At 30.7% G+C, this 23,866-nt stretch overlaps 5 protein-coding genes and 1 long non-coding RNA gene across 7 annotated transcripts; 4 read left to right on the plus strand and 2 right to left on the minus strand.

The window, feature by feature from the left end:
- Positions 1 to 818: 818 nt before the first annotated feature.
- Positions 819 to 2,204, plus strand: LOC9301395. Its single transcript, XM_002863494.2, has one exon. The coding sequence runs from the start codon at positions 1,000 to 1,002 to the stop codon at positions 1,963 to 1,965; it is 966 nt and encodes a 321-aa protein (XP_002863540.1). The 5' UTR covers positions 819 to 999; the 3' UTR covers positions 1,966 to 2,204.
- Positions 2,205 to 2,645: 441 nt separating this feature from the next.
- Positions 2,646 to 5,078, minus strand: LOC9299617 (putative FBD-associated F-box protein At1g05080). Its single transcript, XM_021015393.1, is given in 9 exon segments — positions 2,646 to 3,693; positions 3,696 to 3,763; positions 3,765 to 3,835; positions 3,907 to 4,041; positions 4,111 to 4,193; positions 4,196 to 4,242; positions 4,389 to 4,454; positions 4,456 to 4,748; positions 4,751 to 5,078. Coding segments are annotated over 9 exon segments (1,050 nt in total). The 5' UTR covers positions 4,910 to 5,078; the 3' UTR covers positions 2,646 to 3,565.
- A 2,085-nt stretch (positions 5,079 to 7,163) lies between these two features.
- On the plus strand, positions 7,164 to 8,986 carry LOC9301396 (probable polygalacturonase At3g15720). The gene is made up of 8 exons (XM_021015661.1): positions 7,164 to 7,301; positions 7,396 to 7,539; positions 7,668 to 7,697; positions 7,831 to 8,038; positions 8,139 to 8,220; positions 8,321 to 8,429; positions 8,524 to 8,637; positions 8,725 to 8,986. The coding sequence occupies exons 1-8, from the start codon at positions 7,188 to 7,190 to the stop codon at positions 8,950 to 8,952; spliced, it is 1,029 nt and encodes a 342-aa protein (XP_020871320.1). The 5' UTR covers positions 7,164 to 7,187; the 3' UTR covers positions 8,953 to 8,986.
- Positions 8,987 to 11,245: 2,259 nt separating this feature from the next.
- Positions 11,246 to 16,087, plus strand: LOC9301397 (probable polygalacturonase At3g15720; the record flags this gene model as incomplete). The annotated part of the gene is made up of 9 exons (XM_002863496.2): positions 11,246 to 11,332; positions 11,483 to 11,617; positions 13,026 to 13,175; positions 13,477 to 13,684; positions 13,793 to 13,874; positions 15,385 to 15,493; positions 15,563 to 15,685; positions 15,761 to 15,956; positions 16,074 to 16,087. Coding segments are annotated over 9 exons (1,104 nt in total), but the record flags the coding sequence as incomplete, so codon positions are not given.
- A 2,340-nt stretch (positions 16,088 to 18,427) lies between these two features.
- Positions 18,428 to 19,550, minus strand: LOC9299619. Of its 2 annotated transcripts, none has more exons than XR_002329258.1 (2): positions 19,134 to 19,550; positions 18,428 to 18,913 (listed from the first exon to the last, which is right to left on the minus strand). It is a non-coding gene; the product is annotated as an uncharacterized LOC9299619 (long non-coding RNA). The 2 variants fall into 2 exon arrangements; XR_002329256.1 differs by having other exon boundaries at positions 18,428 to 18,709; positions 19,134 to 19,548.
- A 2,063-nt stretch (positions 19,551 to 21,613) lies between these two features.
- LOC110224946 (uncharacterized protein At4g15970) lies at positions 21,614 to 23,169 on the plus strand. Its single transcript, XM_021012963.1, has 3 exons — positions 21,614 to 21,930; positions 22,060 to 22,425; positions 22,553 to 23,169. Exons 1-3 carry the CDS (start codon positions 21,679 to 21,681, stop codon positions 23,033 to 23,035), a joined length of 1,101 nt encoding a protein of 366 aa, XP_020868622.1. The 5' UTR covers positions 21,614 to 21,678; the 3' UTR covers positions 23,036 to 23,169.
- Positions 23,170 to 23,866: the final 697 nt, after the last annotated feature.

Consider the following 23,866-nt stretch of genomic DNA (forward strand, 5'->3'; position numbering starts at 1 on the left):
AGGATGTGACATCAGAAATATTTGGGAAGGAGAAGATAATGTAAAGATACTCTGGAATGATATGAACAGAGGATAGGCGGGAAACATAAATTCAATTAGTAGAGGGAAATACATATTTGGAAGTAATTTAAATAGACATGATATGGTCTGTGAGCAGTTATTTGTTTTGATTGTGTAAATATTAGTAGAATCAATTAGGTATTATTAGCATCATTTCGATATTTGATTATGGAAATAGTTTATGAATATGTCAAGTGCGAAATAATAGCTTAGTAGAGCATCAAAACATATTTGGAAGGAATTTAAATTGACAGATACTGTAAATAACTTTAATGCAGATTGCCTTGGCGAAAATAAAGGAACGACGGAGATTGCATTTGGCGAAAATATACTTAAGGTATGAGAGATGTTATTTGAATTGATTTTGGTAAAAATAAGTAGAAGAATTAAAGACAACATGGCTTCATTTATTAGTTTGAAATTAAGACAACATCCCTTAAATCTCTTATTCTAGATCCGAACAGAATTAAACCGGGTCAAACCCGGATCCAAAAGAATTAAAGCAAAAAAGTACTGTAAAAATGTTAATATAGATGCTTAGTCAACCAATAGATCAAAGGGGCTTCTACCTAAATTATTGTCTTATGAATATTTTTTTAACTATTTCCCTCTAAATTAGAGTACTAATCTAATCATTGAATTGACAAAAAAAAAACAATCGATTTGTATGTATTAATTTTTTTAAAAAATAATTTTTTGACCCTGTTTTTCTTTTTCGTCGTGTCTTTGATTCTAAATTTAGCATTTTTTTTGTTTCCAAGAAAGAGGAATTTTCTTAACCATGAAGTGACCTTCTTCTTGTCCTCTTTCGTGACCTTCTTCCTTGTCCTTTCTCTCTCTCTGTTGAGATCTCTCTGAAAAAAATTCCATCAGATCTTCAAAAAAAGTCACCTCCTTTGACATTCTTCCTCAATCTCTCCACAAACCCTAATCTCAGCCATGGATCTCGCTGCAGAAGAGCTTCAATTTCTCAACATTCAAGGTATACTACGTGAATCCACAACAATCCCCAAATTTTCCCCAAAAACCTTTTACCTCATAACCCTAACCCTAATTTTCCCTCTTTCCTTCGCAATCCTCGCTCATTCTCTCTTTACCCAACCAATCTTAGCTCAGCTTGATTCAACTCCTCCTTCAGATCAATCTAAAACCAATCACGAATGGACCCTTCTTCTTGTTTATCAATTCATCTATGTTATCTTCCTCTTCGCCTTCTCTCTTCTCTCCACAGCCGCCGTCGTCTTCACCGTCGCTTCGCTTTACACGGGAAAGCCAGTTTCTTTCTCTTCCACAATGTCAGCGATTCCTCTAGTTTTGAAGCGTTTGTTCATTACCTTCCTTTGGGTTTCTTTAATGATGCTTGTGTACAACTCTGTTTTCTTGTTGTTTCTTGTTGTTTTGATCGTAGCTATCGATTTACAAAGCGTGATTCTCGCTGTTTTCTCGATGGTTGTGATCTTTGTTCTGTTTTTGGGTGTTCATGTTTATATGACTGCTTGGTGGCATTTAGCTAGTGTTGTCTCTGTTCTTGAACCGATTTACGGGATTGCCGCGATGAAGAAGAGTTATGAGTTGCTTAAAGGGAGAACTAATATGGCGTGTTCGATGGTTTTTATGTATCTTGCTCTTTGTGGAATCACTGCTGGTGTTTTCGGTGGTGTTGTGGTTCATGGAGGTGATGATTTCGGGTTGTTTACGAAGATTGTTGTTGGTGGTTTCTTGGTTGGGATTCTAGTGATTGTGAATCTAGTGGGGTTGCTTGTGCAGAGTGTGTTTTACTATGTTTGTAAGAGTTTTCATCATCAGCCGATTGATAAATCCGCGTTGCACGATCATCTTGGTGGGTATCTTGGTGATTATGTGCCTTTAAAGAGCAGCATTCAGATGGAGAACTTTGATATTTAATCGTTAATGGATCGGATGATGAAGAAGAAGATAAAAAGAAGCGGTTTTTGCGGTTTGTCATTGTAAGTTGTAATGTTTGTAATTTTCTATAGTGTTTGTTTTAGCTTTTGCATATCTGAATTAATTTGGGGAATAGACTGACTGATATTGCAGATGTTCTGTTCCTTTGTAATTTCATAGTGTTTTTGTTCAATATTGGAAGATTAATGGAATAAAATTGTTACTAGACAATTGTTTGACTCTATTACTTGACATATACGTCTTGCCTCATGTGCACGAGAGGTAACTTGATTCTAGGAAGAATAACTATACCTTGTCAGGAGAAGTTGTATTGGAGACTCATGTTTTGTGGGTTCGTAATTCTTGCCATTTAAAGTAACTTAGTGAGGAACATAGTCTAATATTTGCATCTCCATACGATCCTTGAATCCTTTTTTCCCGGCATCCGATTTCTTTACGATGTCATATTTGAGTTCAAGGACTGTTTTTTGAGCTGCGTAATCCATCTCTCCCACTTGGATTCTTAATTTAGCCAAGTGCTTGTTACATGTTATCTGTTTCCTTTTTTGTATTTTGCGAACCTTTGAGTCTTGCATACTCAATTGTATCAACTTTTTCTAGGGCCTTACTATGTTTTTTTTTTTTTTAATTTAACATATTCTCATAGAAAATGTCAGCTACGTTTCAACACCTACCAATACCATATCCTAAAGTTGTAGAATATGTATGGTATTTGATCCTTAATTTGTTACAGTTTCTGTATATCATAATTTGTAACGAGCATCCCACTCCCTCAAGCTCCCTCTTGGCTGCACTAGGGACGGTTCTCGAAGGTAACCAATGAGTGTAAACTTCCCATGTTTTCTCTTTAGCTCTGTCACACTCAATGGATTGCTATGCCCTAACTTGGCTAATTCGAAACTTGTGATTACAAATTGATGAGTTTCTTGACTCCTAATCTCTTTTTTGTTTTTTCTTAACTTCCAACTGTTGATGTAATAACAGCTCCAAGATCATCTGGAGCCAAATTTGGAGAACCTCACTGACCTCGGCCATTGGAAATGAACTATTTGGACAGAAGCAATCCTCCTTAAGAAGCTGAACGACCATGTGATTCAACTCAATTTACACCGATGAACAATCTGGACATTGGGAAATCGACCTTGTGAAGCTGTGAAAGTGGATATTGCAGGATCAAACACATCATCACACGGTCAAATTCTCACCCCTGGGAGAGATGAATACTTGGATCTCTGTGTTCCTCTGTTTCAAGCTGCTTCTGTGTTCCTCTGTATCAAGCTGCTTTGAAAGGTGAATGGAAAGAGGCCAAGGTAATAATCCAATCAGAACAATCATATTGGCACATCCTCTGTTTTTATCATGCAGTTTTTTTTACTTAGAACTAGGCATCTGAAGAGCCTTTTTCAAAACTCATTTACGCTTATTCCTGAATCATCTTGTGAAATTTGATGTGTGCTTATATGTGAGACATCTCAATCACTTTCAGAGAGTAGCAAGTTGCAAAAAGTAGATAAACTCGAATGTAGAGACTTGATGTATGTGGCAAAATGGTAATAACAAAGAGAAACAATACAAATTTTCACTTGAGAAGAAGCTGAGATGACTTAGAAACTCTAGGAATAGATTCTAATTCCTCCATTACCTTTTGTTTCTCTTCAAGATTGAATGCAGACCTTAGGGAGATTGTTGCTCCTTTTAAACACCTAACTTAGCTAGGATATACGTAACGAATTCTTTCTCTTCTGCTCTTCCTCCATATTTCTCCCACTCAAAGATAAGACAAGCAACCAGGAACTGAACTCGGTTCGTTCCATGCAAGTGGGAGATCCTCGGGGGTTTCGGTTGGTCCCTGGAAGCAACGAAGGCTATATATGAAGCGATTTTAATTAGTTGTTAACAAAAGAGGAGGAAGATACCTACATAATCAACCAAAAGCTTTTTTAGTTTTGGAGAATTTCCAAGTAAAAGTAGGAGTGGTTCCAACCAGTCTGATTTATCTGGACAGATTACTAACTCTGTAAGTCGAGAGAAGTTGATAGTGCTATAACGCACAAGCTATGTGATAGAAAAAATAACATTATTAGTAAATGTGATCACAAGCAATGAGAGATATAGAGAGAAAGCTTCCATTTCATCAGCCAAAAAAAACTCGAGAAACAAGACCGACGAAAGAGATCTTGGCAACTTGTCATCAGCATAGGTATGAAATGGAAGATGTGAATGTACTCCAATGCCAGAGTATCTATAACCAAGAACCTGACAGGGTTTCCTACATATTTGCGATTATAATCATGACACCATAAGTCCCGTAAAGAAGGCACTATCACATAGAAATACTTGATATTTTCATTCCTTTCTCGTTTGACTCTAGTTCCTCAAGAACAGAGCAGCTTGATAAGAACCTAATGAGAGAAGCATCGTCTGTATAGACCACATTGATAAGGTTGAGCTTTTTAAGGGATGGGAGGCGTGGGAGAAGAAGGAAAATCTATTAGAACCTTGTGGGAGAGATTCAGTTTCACTAGCATTTTGCATGTATAAAGGCTCTTAGGTAAGCTGATTAGATCTGCGGACCAGAGAAGCTTAAACTTTAGCTTACGCACAAAACGATCAACCGCCTTTGCAACCCATTTTCCGACATCAACATTAACAGGACATTGTGGACCGAGTTTGATACACAAGCTGTCTAACACAGGTGCCTTGTGGAGTTGCAATGACTGGTCAAGAAACCACCAAACACTCTTTTTGCTTTTATCATCATCATTTCTTTAATTTCTTTGTACTCAAGTCTAGGCATCATTGTCCATATAAAACGCCAGCGTTTTGACAAAACCGTGGTGGCCACTGCATCTTTTGTGGAGACAAGCAATAGAATCTGCACAAGCAAATCGTCTGACAATTTACTCATCTTGTCTTCTGACATCGTAAGATTTTTTCTCTAGAACAGATCAGACGAAACTTATGAAGCAGAGAGCTTAATGACTTGCGACGGTGTCATGTAAGCAAAAGGAAGCCCTAATTAACTCCGAAACTTTCTTTATCCTTTTTTAATTTTTGTTAAATATTTTTTCTCAGATAGGATTCTAAGTTTAACTAACTGACAATTTTATTTTAATTTGTTGGTCAAAATTATAACAAACTAATTAATATATCTTTTTTTTTTAATTGTAACATTGTGAATTTTCCGAATGGAAATGATCATGATCCCATCTTCTAGTACACTTTATTTTTTTCAAACAAATAAAATCACGTAGTTAAGAGCTTAAATCAGAAAACTAGCTGCTTCTTCTTGTCGTGGAGAGAGTTACAAAAAAATTTTTGCTTTAGGCACTCAAATAGTTTGGGCCGGCCCTGGTCACCTGGGTGTCGAATGGAACTGAAACGATTTCTGATGTTCTTGTTAATAGAGACGCGACGAGCTGGTGATCATTATTGAAGAAACAAATGAGGGAGCGAGCGACTTGCCTCACCACCGTGAAGTGGCTCCAAGATTTGCAAGTCGGATCCAGAGCCTTCCCGGAGATTTCGGTGGCTACAAGCAGAATTTGTTTTTTGGGGCCGATTTGTCTTTTAAAGAAAAAAAAGATTAAAAAAACATCTCTTATGATGCTTGAATTAAGCTACGACCTTATGGTTAAGTTAGAAGTCTTTTCCCGGGAGAACTAGTGGCTTTTTCTAAATATTTTGGATCGATTAAATTGATATATTTGTAACGACCGCAAGCATCAACTAGGTTGGCTTTGTCATTTGGGAATGACGAAGAAAATTAAGGGAGGGAGAGATCCGACCAGAGCCGGCGATGGGTACAAGCCAACCTCTATAACGCATCATACCACAACTATTCGAAATCGAACCATAATGGGAAAGCCACAGAGGCGGATACTAAAGACATTTTTTCAACAAGATTCTTGTACTTTGCTTTTACTTGTTATTTCTTTGCGTTTGAGTCAAAACTCTACCATTCTTCTCCACTAGAAAGTTACGGACTACCATTGTAATGCTATATGTTGATTAACTTATTTGTTATTGTTTTCCAAGTTTTAGTTTTATTGTGGATTTTTTATAATCTAATTTAAATTTAGAAAACAAAAAGTGAATGAAAAAGATCAAGCAGACAACATCTAGTGGATAACTTCAAAAAGTGGATAATTTCAAAAAATTATTGTACATCAAACTAATCTTTCAATCTTATAATCATCAATACATTATTACTAAATTCATGATATCAGATTTTTTAATTTAAATTACTGTCTATATATTTCAAATTCACTACCAAATAATTAGAAAAACATTAGTTTTGAATGTCAATGACTGTTTTTTTTTGGTAGGAGAGGGATGTCAATGGCTCGTATTTGTTAAAATATAAGTTAATAATCCAATGAGATCACAATATGCACCCAAATTTAATCCTATTTTTGTGTTTCACAAATTGCATTTTATTTATTTCCACTTATTTCACGTATTTTTATTTCTCTTTTAACTTGTATTTGTTTACAATTTCTTTTAATTCTATTTTATCTAGTTTATATTATGATTTATTTCTAATCTTATATAAAAGAGAGATAATATCACTTATATGAAAAAGAATATCCATAATATTAACTAATGAATTTAGGCATAAAATATGTAAAGTTTAAAACTATATCCACGAACCTGTTTTTAAAAGATATACCCATGATTTTGTATGTGTATATTTAAGTGAGCAACATCACATGCATATACACTACATTACATATGATCATCATCACACAATGGTACATATGAGGTTTAGTAAAGTTTTAATAAAAATTAGTATGTTTTCTTTCTTTCTAACATTGATTTTGGATGTTGTAGGAAATCATACTACGTGGTGTATTCTTCTTGACTTTACTGCATTCTGTTCTTGTAAACGGCCAAATCTATGATGTGCTTAAATTTGGTGCCAAGGGAAACGGTATTACCGATGATTCGAAGGTATTATATTGGAAAATATTATCTTGTTTTACTCTATAAAAATATCTGAATTTTGTAAGTTTTCAAACGAAACTAGTTTCGTATGATATCATACATTTGAGTATACGTAACTATTACTAGTTTTTTATTCATTTTCCTACAACGTAATCATAATCGTTGTCACAAAATTTTAGTTTTTTGAGTTAAGAATTCTTATACATTTGATTTTTTGATAAAATAAATAGGCTTTTGTGACAGCATGGAAAGCTATGTGTGGTAGTGGTGGGAATTCAAAAACATTCCTTATTCCTTCAAACAAAACATTCTTACTACAACCTCTTATGTTCCAAGGCCCTTGTAAATCTCCTTCCGTACAAGTTAAGGTAATTTATTGATATTTTTTATAAACCTATTTACGATTTTACCCGATTAGTTTTTATTTCTGAACATAAAAGGTATATGTATTCATTTATGCAGTTTGACGGAAAGATTGTTGCGCCTATCAACAAAGCAGCTTGGTCGGAAAATAAGCTATTTAGATGGGTTAGTTTTAAGGAAATAATCGGTTTAACAGTCACTGGTTCGGGAACAATTCATGGACGTGGTTCGTCTTTTTGGAAGGTAAAAAACTTTATATATACAAAAGAGATAGAATTTATTAATTATATATATATATATGTATATATATATATATATATACAAAATGGGAATCTAATATATATATTTTTTTTCATATTCAACATATCCAGCCAAGAATGTCACCTTCTAAACGGCCTACTGTGAGTTTATCTTTTCTCACAAAATTTATTCTCAATTCTAAAATGAAAATAGTTCATTTATATATACACACATTGATCGTCGTCAATATATTGGAATGTTCATGATGAATTATTATTTCCCATTTTATTACAGCAATTGCATTTTAAAAGTTGCAATGATCTCAAGATAAGTGGAATAACCTCATTCAACAGTCCAAGAAACCATATATCGATTAGCGAATGCAAAAGAGTTAAAATTACGAAGATAAAACTCGTAGCACCCCACGATAGTCCTAACACTGATGGAATTGATATCTCACGATCAAGTGATGTCGATATATACGACACAATTATTGGAACTGGTACATAGCTAGATATCTCTCTTGCACACTCATTAATTAAAAAGTACTCTGAAATGGTATGATGATTATTTGAATTTTAATTTTCTAAAAAATATTCTAGGCGATGATTGTGTAGCTATAAACAACGGAAGTATGAATATCAATATCACAAGGATGAATTGTGGACCTGGCCATGGAATAAGGTATATATGTGTGATGATTGATCAATACCATTTTACATATACTATTTTTTTATATTCTTTATATAATAAAGAAATCTTTATCTATATAATTAAATTTCAGTGTGGGAAGTCTAGGAAGAGATGGAGAAGAATCTATAGTTGAGAATGTCCAAGTGACTAATTGCACTTTCTTTAGGACGGATAATGGAGCTAGGATTAAGACATGGCCGGTAATGATTTTTTAATTAAAAATTTTATACTAAAACTAAATATATTGGGACAATATTGATATACTTTCTTTTCGTGATATATATTTTTGTTTAGAATGGAAAGGGATACGCAAAAAATATACTTTTTCAAGGCCTTACGTTCAGAGAAACCAAAAATCCAATTATAATCGACCAAAACTATGTCGATAAGGGTCGCCTAGACGTGGAGGTAAATCATCTTAATTCTATTAAATAAAAATAATAAAATTTTAAAGCAAAGCTAAATTGCAAACAAATTTGTATATTTTGTGTTTAGGAATCAGCAGTGGCAATTAGTAACGTGACATTCACCGATATTCGTGGAACGTCACAAGTCGATGAGATTATAAAGATAGATTGCAGCAAAGTCACATATTGCAAAGACATTGTTCTTGATAAAATCGATATTGCTACGGTCGATGGAAATAAGCCAGTTGTTGAATGCAGTAACGTGTATGGAAAGTCTATCAATGCTAACGAGGCCAATGGTTGTTTCAAAACATAGGATCGATTTTCATAGAAAATATGAGAAATAGTTATTATTTTATATAACTAATAATCTTATGTAAGAATATATGATCAACTGTTTTTTTATGCATGATCAAATAAAATAATTTTATATATTAAATTAGTTCGATATACTCATGAATACTAATAATTAACGATATAATCTGAATAACGTTTGTTTGCTTTTCATTTACTTTAGTTTAGCTTACATATGATGTTACTAATTTATCCAAATTAATAAGAACTTGCAATGAATTCGTTCTCCTTATCTTTAATCGATTTGCATGATAGAGGTCTCAATCATAACATAAGATAAATCACCACATGAACTGTTTTAGAGAAATACGTTTGCAAGTCAAATATTACACACATAATTTTTTAATAACATGGTTGTAATTAATGATTTGTGGAAATTTGCAATATACATCAGATGTGCGTATCGAGCTAAAATGCGCATGAATAGACGGTTTACATCTTACTTAGCACGTGGTGGTCCGGCTTGGCTCCACAACCGGATTGAGGACGAGCGGCGAGGTCGACGTTGATTGATTTTCTCTTGCTCTGTTTTTTCTTATTAAGTTGCTCTGTTTTTATTTCTCTCTGTTTTGCACACTTCTTCATTGATTTTATAATAAGACGACAAAAAAAAAAGAATTTATATTTTTTATATCTGTAAAAAAGTTTTCTCTCAAAAAAGAAAAAACCCATGGTGTGTGGATGTGGCTATCCTGAAATATTAAAGTATTCAGATTTGGATATGAATTTCAACTATCAAGGTATCCATACCTTCTACATATCATGATTTTGGATATCTGTCCAAAACATCAAAATATCCACATATATCCAAATATTTGTCCATAAAAACTAAAAATTAATAAATAATATGTCATAACAGTTTTTTATATATGAAATAAAATATAATATATTAAAAACAAATAATTAATTTTATATAAATCAGTAAATATTATTTAATAGTATTAGATATGTATATATACTTCTTAACTCATATGAATACGGATATCAAAACCTTAAAATTAAGATACATTGAAATCAATAGATTTTCTTGTCCTCATTCGGATATGGACTCTTCAACGATTTGAATTATCGGGACAAAAATCTCGAATTGGATCTTGGATTACATCCCTAAATTTTAAATTCTCTAATATTTATCCTTCAATTCGAAAATACCAATGTAATTTTAACTATATAAAATATATACATATTTAATTAATTAACTGTGATGAAATTTGAACATTATAGAAAAATCTGAAACATGTGAACAAAAAATTTTGAAACTAAAAAACATAAGACGAAAATCTTAATAAATTTTTAATTTATTTAGTCCTTTTGGCCAAATTAATATCTAACTATTTTATTAGATAAATAATTATTCAATTTTATCATACTATTCAACAATCTCTATTCAACAATTTGAATCTGTTAGTGTTAACCAAAAACGAGATTAATTGTCAACATAAAGTTAAAGATTTTTTATCTAGAGAAATAGTATAAGACCATTGGTTAAATCCAATAAGATATAAAAAATTTCTTGGATTTTAATGACGTATGTTGATGTCTAGTTAAAGGAATACAATCTGGTTGAATGAAGCATTCATAAAAAAAATAACATCTAATTATTTATGTTGATTGGAATATAATAAAAATCACTCATTCCATTAAAAAAAAAACAAATTTCAACGAAAATTATTCTTTGTAATTATGATGGTGAATTAATGGGGATAAATTTGTTTTTTCATACCTCATTCTATTTCACCTATATCTCATTCATTTTTTCCATCTATTATGCATGCTTATCATATAGAGCTTAAGTGGAATAGAAATCTTTGTCCAAACAAAAAAAAAAAAAAAAAAAAAAAAAAAAAAAAAAGTGGAATAGAAATTTTGTCTTATTTAAATTTTCTAACCAATCAAATGGTAACATTTTAGTGACATATGGAGGACTACCATATTTAATAATTAAAGATTCTAACATTTTGGAGGTCAATGGTCAATCGTTTTTGCAGAAAAACAAAAAGGGAAATTGTATCAATGATTTATATGTATCCATACATGCACATCATTGCTTATAAATATGTTATTGACAACACATACATACACACATACTATCTTACTTTTAGTCACCTTAGGTGACTCACCTAATAATAGTCATTTTATAATGGTACACATCAAATATAAAGCTTTTGCAAAATTCTTATTAAAATTTCAATTGTAACCTTTTTTTTTTTTTGGTATTGTAGGAAATTTTATTACATGTTGTTTTCTTCGTAAATTTTCTATATTTTGGTTTTGTAAGTGGTGAAAACTATAATGTACTTGATTTTGGTGCTAAAGGAGATGGTAAAACTGATGATTCAAAGGTACTTTATAACATTTTACAAGGGATATTTTTAGATTTTATATGTACACAGTATCTATTGCTTTCATTAGTTTCTTCTCTATATAATAATTGTATTATTTGTTTTATAATTACTTTTATTTACAATTTTTAATTATATTTGAATACAAAGGCTTTCATAAAAGCATGGAAAACTATGTGTGGAGATGAAGGAGACACAAAAACAATTTTAGTACCCTCAAGTCAAACTTTCTTACTTCAACCTCTTCAGTTTCAAGGTCCTTGTGGATCTTCTCCTGTGTTTCAGGTAAATTTTCTTACAAAATTTTGTCGTTTTTTTTTTTTGGCATACATGTTTATATTCCCATTACATGTATTTGAATAATATATTTTATTCAACAAATTAATTATTGAATAATAAAATACTATTGAATAAATAACACCTCAATTTTTTTTTTTTTTTGCATACGTGTTTATATTCAGATTTATATGTATCTGAATAATATATTTTATATAAAATAAAACCACAAAATTTAGTATTTTAGTGAATTCTACTTTGTAAATAATAAGTGTTAAGGAAAAAAAAACCCTTGTATTTAAAATATGTGTTTACAATTTAATTTTTTTTTATAACTATTTTTAATTAGTTTATATAATTTATGATGATGTTTTAATAAAGCGAGAAACACAAAATTTGAGTTTTATTAAAATATAATCTAATGTGTAGGTGATAAATAAATAAAGAATGTTATTTATATATAGGTTAATCTCGACATATGCAATTAATATAATCCATTACTAGTCAATAGTTTTGGTGATAGCCATTAGAATAAAAAAATGGTAGAATATTGGAAACAAGTTGAGTTGAGTTTTTTTTTCTCAAATACACATGAAACACTAAAATGTTAAATTTGTGAAATTTTATTTATTTGTAATTATAAAATTAAATGTTGTTGAAAAACAGTACTCCCTCCGTTCTTTTATAAGTGATATTTTAGGAGAATGCACATCGATTAAGAAATCATTTAATTTTTGTTTATTTCTAAACTAAAACATCATTTATTATCTAATCAACCAATAAAAAACAATCTACATAATATAAATCGTTAAAACCAATAAAAATAATTAATTTTGCATTGAAAACTGAAAACATCATCTATTTAAGAACAAAATTAGAAGCTTAAAACATCACTTATTAAAGAACGGAGGGAGTATTAAACCCAAAATCCTTAGTGGATTGCCAGTGACCCTTGTAAATGCATCTTATATACTCCTTATGTATGATTTTAACTGATGTTTAAGGTTTCTGCACACAAATTTAAAAAAACACACATAATTTTCATTTAATTTACTTTTTTACATTAAAACATCATTGAATAAAATGATTTCAACCAATAAAAATATATAGAGAAATATATTATTGGTCAAAAAAATTAAATAATTTAACTTTTACATAAAAAGTTGAAAACATCACTTAAAATGAAACAAAAGTTTTTTCCTAAAACATCATTTAAAGTGATACATAGGGAATTATAGATTTAATTACTCTATAAAAGGTGAGAATTTCTTATGAATTATAAAATTAGCGAAACGACCATAAAATGATCGAATATGAATTTTTGCAATGTAATTACTATCAACTAGAGAAAATAAATAAATCAAATGCATGAAATAACTCTAAACATATATTTTATTGATACATAGCAACTTTTCAGATGGACGGCGAAATTGTTGCACCTAGTGACGAAAGTTTGTGGTTGAACTTGGATCAAAAATCTAAAAAGTGGATATCTTTTTCGAATGTAAATGATCTAACGGTCGTTGGTTCTGGAAGTATCAATGGATTTGGTTCATCTTTTTGGGAGGTAACGATTAACATGTAATATATATGGTAATTAATGTGCAAGATATATATATATATATATATATATATATACTAAAATAATATTGGGATTTTTTTTCTGTAACAGATATAAATATGTATTATTTAATAAATACTATTTAACGATATAGATTTTTATTTTCATCATCATACCAACTTATATAAAAAATTTTATTTTTTGTAGGGAAAAATAGTTAATCGACCTACAGTAAGTAATATATTAATTAATTTTTTATTAATATTATTATGGAATATATGAATTTATGAAATTACTTTCTGTGCAGTCATTAGATTTTAACAATTGTAATAACCTCAAGATAAGCGGAATAACTTCTAAAGACAGCCCAAGAAATCATATATCAATCGATAGTTGTAACATAGTTATGATATCGAATATACAACTCTTTGCACCTGAAACAAGTCCTAACACTGATGGAATTGATATATCCACCTCGACGAATGTTGACATATCGAAATCTACCATTGGAACTGGTATGTATTTGTACAAAACTCATGCATTGTTAAATTGATTTAATAAACTTAATTTTTAATTATCATGGTACAAAATATAATAGTTTCGAGAAAAAAAACCAATTGCAGGAGATGATTGTATAGCTTTAAACACAGGATGTGTGAATATTAACATCACAGAGATTGTTTGTGGGCCTGGTCATGGAATAAGGTATTCGTAATTAATGCCAACACACATACACGTTTTTTATTTTTTACACGTTTTGATTGTGCAGTAAATTAAAGATCATTTATGTAAATTTCTTAAAATAAAAGTTATGAATGATATTAGTTTTATCAAATATAAATAACTAAATAAAAAAAACTTTTGTCCAAAAAAATATTAAAAAATAACTAAATAGTCAGTATATTGAACATAGTTAACTAAATCACTTTGTTGACAAAAATCTACTTCATATTTTTTTTTACCAAAATCCTCTCCCATAATTATATTATCTTACTAAATTATTTATCATAAAAAAAATAACTTAATTTCAAAATAAAATAGTATGTCATAGAAAAAAGTTATTGTTTTTTCTTATGACACAACCTAAAACTCTTAACCATTTAATCTTACTCCAAAATTATTTAGAGAAATTGTTAAAAATGCCCATTTTTCAATACCCCTTTTCAAAAATACCCCCTTTGAGAGTCTATTTTTAAGTTTGCCCTCTTTTAATTTTTAATGACCATTTTACCCTTATTTGAAATAAAATTAGGTCCACAAAATACAAAATATTTTTTGGCGGGAAAAGTGATCCCGCAATTTTCCCGCCAAAACACTTGTAAAAACCTTTAAAAAACCTTGTAAAATTTTCCCGTAAAAATTTTTCCCGCCAAAAAATTTTCCCGCCAAAAAAAATTTTTTGCGGGAAAAGTGATTCCGCAATTTTTTTTGCGAAATTTTTTTGGCGGGAAAATTTTTGGCGGGAAAAATTTACAAGGTATTTTAAAGGTTTTACAGAGTATTTACAAGTGTTTTGTAAGGTTTTACAATGTATTTCAAAAGGTTTTACAAGGTACTTATGAGGTTTTATAAGGTATTTATAACTTGTAAAACCTTATAAAAAACTTGTAAAACCTTATAACTTGTAAAAACCTTATAAAATAGCTTGTAAAATCTTATAATATCTTATAAATACCTTGTAAATACGTTGTAAAACCTTTTAAAATACATTGTAAAACCTTATAAATACCTTGTAAAAAACCTTTAAAATACCTTGTAAATTCTTGGCGGGAAAATTTTTCCCGCCAAAAAATTGCGGAATCACTTTTCCCGCAAAAAAATTTTTTTGGCGGGAAAAAGTTTTACGGGAAAATTTTACAAGGTATTTTAAAGGTTTTTTACAAGTTTTTACAAGTGTTTTGGCGGGAAAAATTGCGGGATCACTTTTCCCGCCAAAAAATATTTTGTATTTTGTGGACCTAATTTTGTTATATTTCCTTATATATTTGTGATATCTTTTATTAAAAGAAGGGTAATTTAGTCATTTTGTACATAAAAAGGGGTATTTTTAAAAATGGACAGCCAAAGGGGGTATTTTTGAAAAGGGGTATTAAAAAAGGGGCATTTTTGTGAGTCTCCCAATTATTTATCTAATTTAGAAAAAGTTAACAAAAATGATTTTTTCTTTATTTCTATAAACTTTTGAACGGTTAGATTATTTACTATAAATACACAGTATTGGAAGTCTGGGAGCTAATGGACAAGTAGCTAAAGTTGAAAACGTTCAAGTGACTCATTGCATTTTCAACAAGACAACAAATGGAGCTAGGATCAAAACTTGTCAGGTATTACTTTTTTCACTTCTACTGATAATAATATTAGTTATAACCTTTCTTTCAAATTTTTTGTGTTAGGGTGGAGAAGGATATGTTAAGCATATATATTTTGAGCACATTACCATCATTGATGCAAAGAATCCGATTATAATCGACCAACACTATGTTGATAAAGGACATAGCAGTTTCGAATCTAACAAGGTATATGATTTGGTAATATAATATTCTGAAAGTATTGATAATTCTTTTAAATATTAAAAATTTCTTTTTGAATAGGATTCAGAAGCTGTGGCGATTAGCGATGTAAAATTCATTGATTTTCATGGAACGACGCCAAATGAAAATATTATAACACTAAATTGCAGCAAAATCAAGCCTTGCAAAAACATAGTTTTTAACGATATCAATATTACTACAGAGGAAGGGGGAAAGCCCAAAAGTGATTGCAACTATGTGATGGGAAATTCTGAATGTATTAAAAGTCGCCTTTTATTTTTGCAAGAGACAAAATCGAACAGAAAAAAAGTTGGATAGCTTTTGGTGTTTTAGATTGTTAAGAAATGTTATCTAAGTGGTGTAATGTTATAAGGGCATTACCTTTAAACTTTAGTACTAAATAAATTTTACATTTTCCATCTTAAGTCTTCTAAGTAATATTGATCTCATCAGACTTATGAGAATTTTTTTGAATCTTAGTAGGCCAATTATTTTAGTCTGGAAGAACATGCAAATAAACCAAATTTTGATTATGAATAAACTTTTGAAATGGACATGTATCAACGGGTCTAATTAAGAAAAATTGCTAAGGAAATAAATATGGGTATTACTTTGGACGAAAGAAAGAAATATTCCTTTCTTAACGGAAAGTATACGAATTGTTAAGAAAATAATTATGTGTCAATTATTAATTTATTACAAACGCATAGTTATTTTATAATTTTTGTGTTATTAGTTTTCAATAAATAGAAAATAAAATAGCTGAGATGTGAAAGAAATCTTAAGAAGGTGTGAAGCAAAAAAGAATAATACGAGCAAAAAGATTTAAAAGAGAAGTTAAAATCAATGTGAAAATTTCAAGCTCTAAATCATGTTTTCTTCTTTTATTTGTGGTTAGTGCCGGCTCGAAGGGCGGGCGGTGCGACGGTCAGGGCCCAATCCCGTATTCCAATAATTAAAGGGCCCATTTTTAAAAATATTTTATAAAAGTACTAAAAAATTACATTACAATAAAAGAATAAATTTAGAAGGGCCCATAAATTTTTTTATTTATTGCTTTTAGTATTAATAATTATACTTTTAATAAAAATATTATACAAATTTTTCTTACAGCAAAAAAACACTAAAAAATAAAAAAAAATCTAAAGGCTCAAATTTTTTTTTGTCTTAGAACCCATAAAAGTGTTGAGCCGATCCTATTTGTGGTAGAGACTAGGCGGCGAGAGAGCTTAGTAGCCATCAAACAGAAAAGGCGATGTGATGAGAGTGGTATTGTCGTTCACAATCGTGGCACTTTCATGGAAGACAAATTTTTTTTGACAAAACCACTATAAATGTATTTTGTCAAAAGAGCAAAGACCAGATTAATTTACCAATTGAAGGCATGTCATATCAATCTCTTACTATCATAAAAAGTTACTAAAACCAACAATTTTAAATTTTGTTGCTAAAGTAATGGTGTTTTGAGAATCTCTTACAATATTTTACAACTTTAAAAAATGTAGTTAGTTGAACAAAAAAATAAAATAATAATGTAGTTGAAATAAAAAATATTAAAGTAGATTAGATCTACTCACATATCGCACTAGTAGCTTTGATCAAAATTCAATACCACATAGATAATCACAAAACAACAAAAGACATCTGCTAAATTCCAAATCTCAACTAAAATGCCAGAAGAAAGTTTATCAATTCAATATTTTTACCAATGTAGTATGTTTAAACTTAGTCGCATATGCTCTCTTCTCTTGTGTATACTTTGGGGAGAATCCAATAAACTCTTCTACTTCGGTTTAAAGTTACTTTCAGGCTTAAGAGCATCTCCAATGGTAGACATTCATATAGTGTCTCACCAATATAATATTAATATTTTTATGTTTAACTAGGGCAGAAACCGGACTACGCCCGGATAAACTTTTAACTACTTTTAGTTAATTTAATATTAATTATATTTTAAGTTTCTTTGGTATAATGTTTAAACCCTAAATAAATCTATATGGTAGTACTACTTGAATCTAATATCGATTTTAAATCTTAAACCTTGAGCTGGATTTTGGTAAAGAAATCATGTCTTTATCATGTGCTAATTAGTCATGTCTTTATTTCTTTCCATCTTTACTCACGATGAAGAATGAGAAACATATTACAATTTCTCCACAAGTTTAGGTGTCATTGCAACCAAAAATATGCACCTGTAGGAGCATAAAATAAAAATATAATAGCAAACAATTGAAAAATCTGAACTGGTAAGTGGTAACAACATACAACATTGTCCACACCTTTGGAAAAAAAAAAAAAACTACACTTGAAACTTGATAGAATCATAGCAAACGCAAACAACAATGGTTTCGTTCAGTTTTTAGTCTTTGTCAATTAACTTAAACTTTTGTAGCTAAAATCGTTAACAGCACCTTCATTTTGTTAACCCCGACATAAGATAGAAGACTGATTTTGTGTGTAGCTAGATAGAATTTGGTTTCGTTTTATTATGATCATGTTCTTGTAGTGATGACTTCTAATATTTCTCATGCATTAAAAAGTAATGAGATCATTTATTAGCCTTTTAAAATTAGTCATAACTTCGAATTCCTACACAGAGACGAAGTTTTCCACTCAACAAAATTTCCGAAGCTTAAACCATATGTTCATTCGTGTGAAATTGAGCACATCCATCACCTTCTATTATTCTAGTTCCAGTGTGGCTTGAATCCTACGTTTCGTTTCAGAGACAGGCAAAACGAAACATATTTAAAAGTTTGAATAAGAAGATCAGACATAATCATTTAAACGTAAATCATATTATAACTTATATTCATGACGAATAATACGTTAAGTAAGATTTAAACAGAGCAAATAAGCGAAACTGAATAATGATGAGTTGGAGGGCACTTTGAGGACATTTTGAACTTTGAAATACACCAATACCCTCAACATAATGCTCTTCGCGAATATAATAGCAGAGCTTAATCCATATATCCCAATTTGTAGTCGTATTGAAGAATTCCTCACCTGTAAGAAGGAGAAATTAAGGTCAAAGAGAGGGAAAAAACAGAGGTCAACTCACCTTTGACGTTTTGACATTTTTTCAGTAGTTAGCTAGATTCGATTCTTTTATCATCACTTTTTGTGGTTTTCCATTTCATTGCAATAAGTGGACTGCAGTCCAACTTCCTTGTTGTTGGAGAGAGAGAGACACACACAAAGAGTCAAATCCTGATCACAAAGAGCTATATGTTGTACACCAAATATTTGGTAGAACCGTAGAAGTAACTGATCATGTAAATAGTCATGCGGTATAAGCCAACCACAAAATTAACAAATACAAACCACACAACAATGAATATCTAACAAAAACAAAATAAGCAACGTTCAATCTAAGGCACAATGCTTTAATTTGAGGGTAAGAAGCTAAGGGGGTCAATGATTCACTTACACCATATATCGTTAATATGCTTTTTCTTCCGATGCTTTCCCCATGGATAAGTTGCCTTCAATATATGGAAACTTGAACCTCAATCGAAATTTCAACCTCGTGATTTTTATCGAGTCTTCTCGATTTCAAACTGGTCTCGCTCTAGTGGGTCTTCATCGTCGGGTTCAATGTCTGGTTCTGGATTTCCTTCTCCTTCTTCTGCTTGCGGATCAGACTCGGAAGGCTGGTGATGAACGACAACATCAGACGACGGCGGCTCCAACTCATTTGAATCCATCAGTTGAAATCTCCAATTTGAGTTTTCTGAGTTTCTAGGGTTCTTAGGTTCTTAGAATTAGGGATTCTGGGAATTGGGGATTTTGAGAATTGGGGGTTTTAAATTCTCGGGTTGTAATCGGGTTGTAATCGGGTTGGTTTATGGGTAAATCCGGTTTATTTTTTTTGTTACGCGGTTAATGGTGGTTTGGGTACAGTAAACCAAGTATAAACCACGAAAATCAAAATTTTGGAGATGGCGGTCTTGAAGTTTTGATTTGGGGGGACACATGAGTATAACTTTTAATCTGTGTGGACAGCGATCGAGATCCGAATTCGGTGTAGTTGTGATACTATGTGAAACTTACTAGGGGGACACAGGTCGTTTTCCCTCTTTTATTAGTAAGAGATTTATTTAGAGAAACTCACATTAAAATTCTACTTCCATTGGTGAGATATCTCTATGGGTGTCTCATCAATATAATATTTATATTTTTATATTAAATTTAATTTTTCAATAATATTTTTAAACATATCAAATTATATCTTAAATATAGTCATTCAAACAAAATAATTATATTTTTATAGAAGAAAATAATATAATGATTATTAATAATTTTAAAAACATTAATTAATAGTACTATCAATTATAAATAATATATTAAAGAGATTATTATTTTTAAAACCACAATTAAACATAAATTAAATTTTAAACAACATATAAAACCATAATAAAGATATATAAATTAAACACAAAATTGCATATAAAACCATGATAACATAAATTAAAATGCAAAAAAAAACATACAAAACCAAAATAGATAATATATATTTTACTCTTCACTTGATGATGCGCCAAACTTTTGCCATATAGATTTTAATTATATATATTGGACATTTTGTAAATAATGACAAAAGATAACACATTATTTATCAAAATATCAAAATATTGACAAAAAAATCAGATTATTCATCTCAGATTTATTTTCTAATATTATAGTATTTTATTAACTAAAAATATTAATTTAAACTTAACTAATATCAATTAAAAATTATATTAATAAATATTTAAACTTTTGTATAATGGAACTTGATATATAGATAATTTTATTTTATGAATTGTAGAAAAATAAAAAATAAAAAATAGTAACTTATAAACTATTTAATTGATATTATAAATCTTAGAGTAATTGAATTTAAAAAAAAAATTGTTAAACCAATATAAGAATGACATGTATATGAGAGAAAGAGTGTCTCAAAATATCTCAAATGAGAAACTTGTCTCAAAGTGTCTCACCTTTTTTGATTACAAAATTATTTTTTATTTATTTTTATTATGGGTGTCATGGAGACTTGCTCTAAAGTCTCTTTTGTAAGCTAATAAATCATATTTTACCCCAAAAACTCAATTAATACGACGCATTTTGTCAACATATTGACTCACAACTTTTGAAAAATAAATAAACGAGGGAAATAAAATAAAGTCTATCATGGCAGCCACAAACATTTGTTTATGAAATTATTAACTAATTATTACTAATAGGAAACGCCCACGCGTTTAGACCCTAGTGGACTAAATCGATCTAGTGATTCTAGTCAAATTATTGTATAGTCTTCTATTAATAATTAATTATAACTATTACAACAAATAAAGCCGTCTTTATGAACTTTCTGGTGACATGAATCTGACATTTTGTTTTTGTTGTTTGATAAATGTTACTCCCTCTGTTTTTGAAAAGTTATCGTTTTAACTGTATTTGCACAAATTAAGAAAATGTATACAATGACTATATTAACCTCATAAAAATGACAAATAATTATTTACAAATAATTTGTGTTCAATAAAATGAGGGTAATTTGGGTAGTTATTGACATAAATTACATTATTACCTTAAAACGACAACTAATTTAAAAAAAAAAAAACTCTAAAACGACAACTATTCGAAAACGGAGAGAGTATATATCTAATTTATTGTAATAAATATTATAATAGTATCTTAATTATAAAATGTATTTTAAAAAATTGTTGAAATTCTAATCAGATTTTTGAAACATACGAGAGTGTCGTAATATTCATAATATAATAACAATGCACACGATTCGACCACTTGTATTAGTTTTGGAATCACACTTTTAATTAAAAAAAAAAATTATAAACGAAATAATAATATATTGCACATTGCTGTTACAAGATGATGACTTTTGCCTTGCTCATGTACGTTATGATAAGAATCGACAAAAAAAAACGAAGACTAAAGCTAGAGAAGAAAAAACACTTCCAAAAAAAATAATGAGTTCTTCGTCTTCCTCCTCTTCTTCTTCTTCTTCTTCTCGCAGTAAATTTATGGATTCAGGATTTGTAATCGGACAAAAAGAAGTAACAAGAATCTTGATACTGTTTCTTGGTTTAACTGCTTCATGTCTAGTTTTATACAAAACAGCTTACCCTCAACGACTTGATGTCAACAATCTCACCTCTCTCCTCGCTTTTCCATCTCCACTATTACCAAATCTCAACTCATCAGAGATTTCTCCAGAAACAGTAAGCTCTCATCATTATTCAGATCTGATACATACTCTTGTTCTACTCTTTATTCATACTCTGTTTCGTCTTGTAATAGGGTTTGAATCTGCAATTTTGAGTCCAATTTTGTTGTTGTTGTTGTTTCAGATAAAACCAAAGCTCTTCAAGGAAGAATTTTTGGAGAATGCGTCAACGAAGAACAAGACAGTGATTATAACGACGTTGAATCAAGCTTGGGCAGAACCAAACTCTTTGTTTGATCTCTTCTTAGAGAGTTTTCGTATTGGACAAGGAACACAACAACTGCTTAAACATGTAGTAGTGGTTTGCTTGGATCCCAAGGCGTTTCAACGATGTTCACAACTTCATACTAATTGCTACCATATTGAAACCTCGGAAACTGATTTCTCCGGCGAGAAAGTTTACAACACTCCTGATTATCTTAAGATGATGTGGCGCAGAATCGAGCTTCTTACACAAGTTCTTGAGATGGGTTTTAACTTCATCTTCACGGTTTGTCTTAATTTTCCTAACCTTCTAAGATTCTTCCTCAAATGCAGAATCAATGTCTTTCGTACAAGAAAAATTATGATTTTCCAATCGGAGCTACTTATAAAAATTCTCGTGTATTTGAATATAGGACGCAGATATAATGTGGCTTAGAGATCCCTTTCCTCGGCTATATCCAGATGGAGACTTCCAAATGGCATGTGATAGATTCTTTGGAAATCCTTATGATTCAGACAATTGGGTCAATGGTGGTTTCACATACGTGAGATCAAACAATCGAAGCATTGAGTTCTACAAATTCTGGCACAAATCTCGTCTGAATTATCCGGACTTGCATGATCAAGATGTGTTTAACAGAATCAAGCACGAGCCTTTTATCTCTGAGATTGGAGTCCAAATGAGATTCTTTGATACGGTTTACTTTGGTGGGTTTTGTCAAACGAGCAGAGACATAAACTTGGTTTGCACAATGCATGCTAATTGTTGTATTGGTTTGGACAAGAAGCTTCATGATCTGAATCTTGTTCTTGATGATTGGAGAAAGTATCTGTCTTTGTCAGAACCAGTACAGAACACGACGTGGAGTGTTCCTATGAAATGTTTAGAGGATTGAGATTTCCTTTTCTGTTTCTTTTTATTTTTGAGATTGGATGAAAAATATAATTTAAAATTAAGATTTTATTGTTGTTGGTGCAAGGAATATTGTTCTAACTCTGTAATCTCTAATCAAATAAATTTTTTGATGGTTAATTTTCCAAGTTTGTAAATGTTAGTTTAATTTGTTGGAGAGCCGAAAGCTAGAAAGTAATAATAATCTTCTAGTGTTTTTGGTTTGAAATGTTAATATTGAATACAATGTGTGTTGTGAAATGTTACGAAGTGCAAAGGGCGTGTGGTTCCCGCAAGCCACACCGAAGTTTGCGTTCATAACTTGGCTGGGAATGCATAATCGACTCATTACGGGAGATCGAATGTTGAAATGGAATCAAGGTGCTAACTCAGCTTGTGTCTTTTGTCAAGAGCCGGTGGAGACTAGAAACCACATTTTCTTCAGCTGCAGCTACTCGCATCAGATTTGGGAACAAACAACAAAGGGTCTCCTAGGACATCATTACACGTCCCAATGGAACCAGATCAAGTCACTTGTTTCAAGTTCAACTCTCGACAACCGAACTCTGCTGCTCCTACGGTACTCTCTCCAGGTCGCTGTCCACTCCATTTGGAGAGAACGGAATAATCGCAGGCATGGCGAAGCTCACATCCCAGCTCCTCGCCTTGGCCAAATGATAGGGAAAACAATTCGGAACAAGATAACACTTCTTCGCTGTTCGGGGAACCAAAAATATGATGACCTCCTCATGTTTTGGTTTTCTACTCAAACTTAAAATTGTACCTTAAATCAAAGTCTTCTATAAATTCGAAACTGAGGCACTTGTTGTAACAC

The sequence above is a fragment of the Arabidopsis lyrata genome, assembly GCF_000004255.2.
Source record: "Arabidopsis lyrata subsp. lyrata unplaced genomic scaffold ARALYscaffold_8, whole genome shotgun sequence".
NCBI classification, from domain to species: Eukaryota; Viridiplantae; Streptophyta; class Magnoliopsida; order Brassicales; family Brassicaceae; genus Arabidopsis; species Arabidopsis lyrata.

What these genes read in the sequence shown, in the direction of transcription:
- LOC110224946 (XM_021012963.1), top strand. Translation starts at nt 21,679, where the DNA reads ATGAGTTCTTCGTCTTCCTCCTCTTCTTCTTCTTCTTCTTCTCGCAGT. An exon ending in CAGAGATTTCTCCAGAAACA is followed by an intron (nt 21,931 to 22,059) that starts GTAAGCTCTCAT and finishes TTGTTGTTTCAG; the next exon opens with ATAAAACCAAAGCTCTTCAA. An exon ending in GTTTTAACTTCATCTTCACG is followed by an intron (nt 22,426 to 22,552) that starts GTTTGTCTTAAT and finishes ATTTGAATATAG; the next exon opens with GACGCAGATATAATGTGGCT.
- LOC9301395 (XM_002863494.2), top strand. Translation starts at nt 1,000, where the DNA reads ATGGATCTCGCTGCAGAAGAGCTTCAATTTCTCAACATTCAAGGTATA.
- LOC9301396 (XM_021015661.1), top strand. Translation starts at nt 7,188, where the DNA reads ATGTGTGGTAGTGGTGGGAATTCAAAAACATTCCTTATTCCTTCAAAC. An exon ending in CTCCTTCCGTACAAGTTAAG is followed by an intron (nt 7,302 to 7,395) that starts GTAATTTATTGA and finishes TCATTTATGCAG; the next exon opens with TTTGACGGAAAGATTGTTGC. An exon ending in GGACCTGGCCATGGAATAAG is followed by an intron (nt 8,221 to 8,320) that starts GTATATATGTGT and finishes ATTAAATTTCAG; the next exon opens with TGTGGGAAGTCTAGGAAGAG.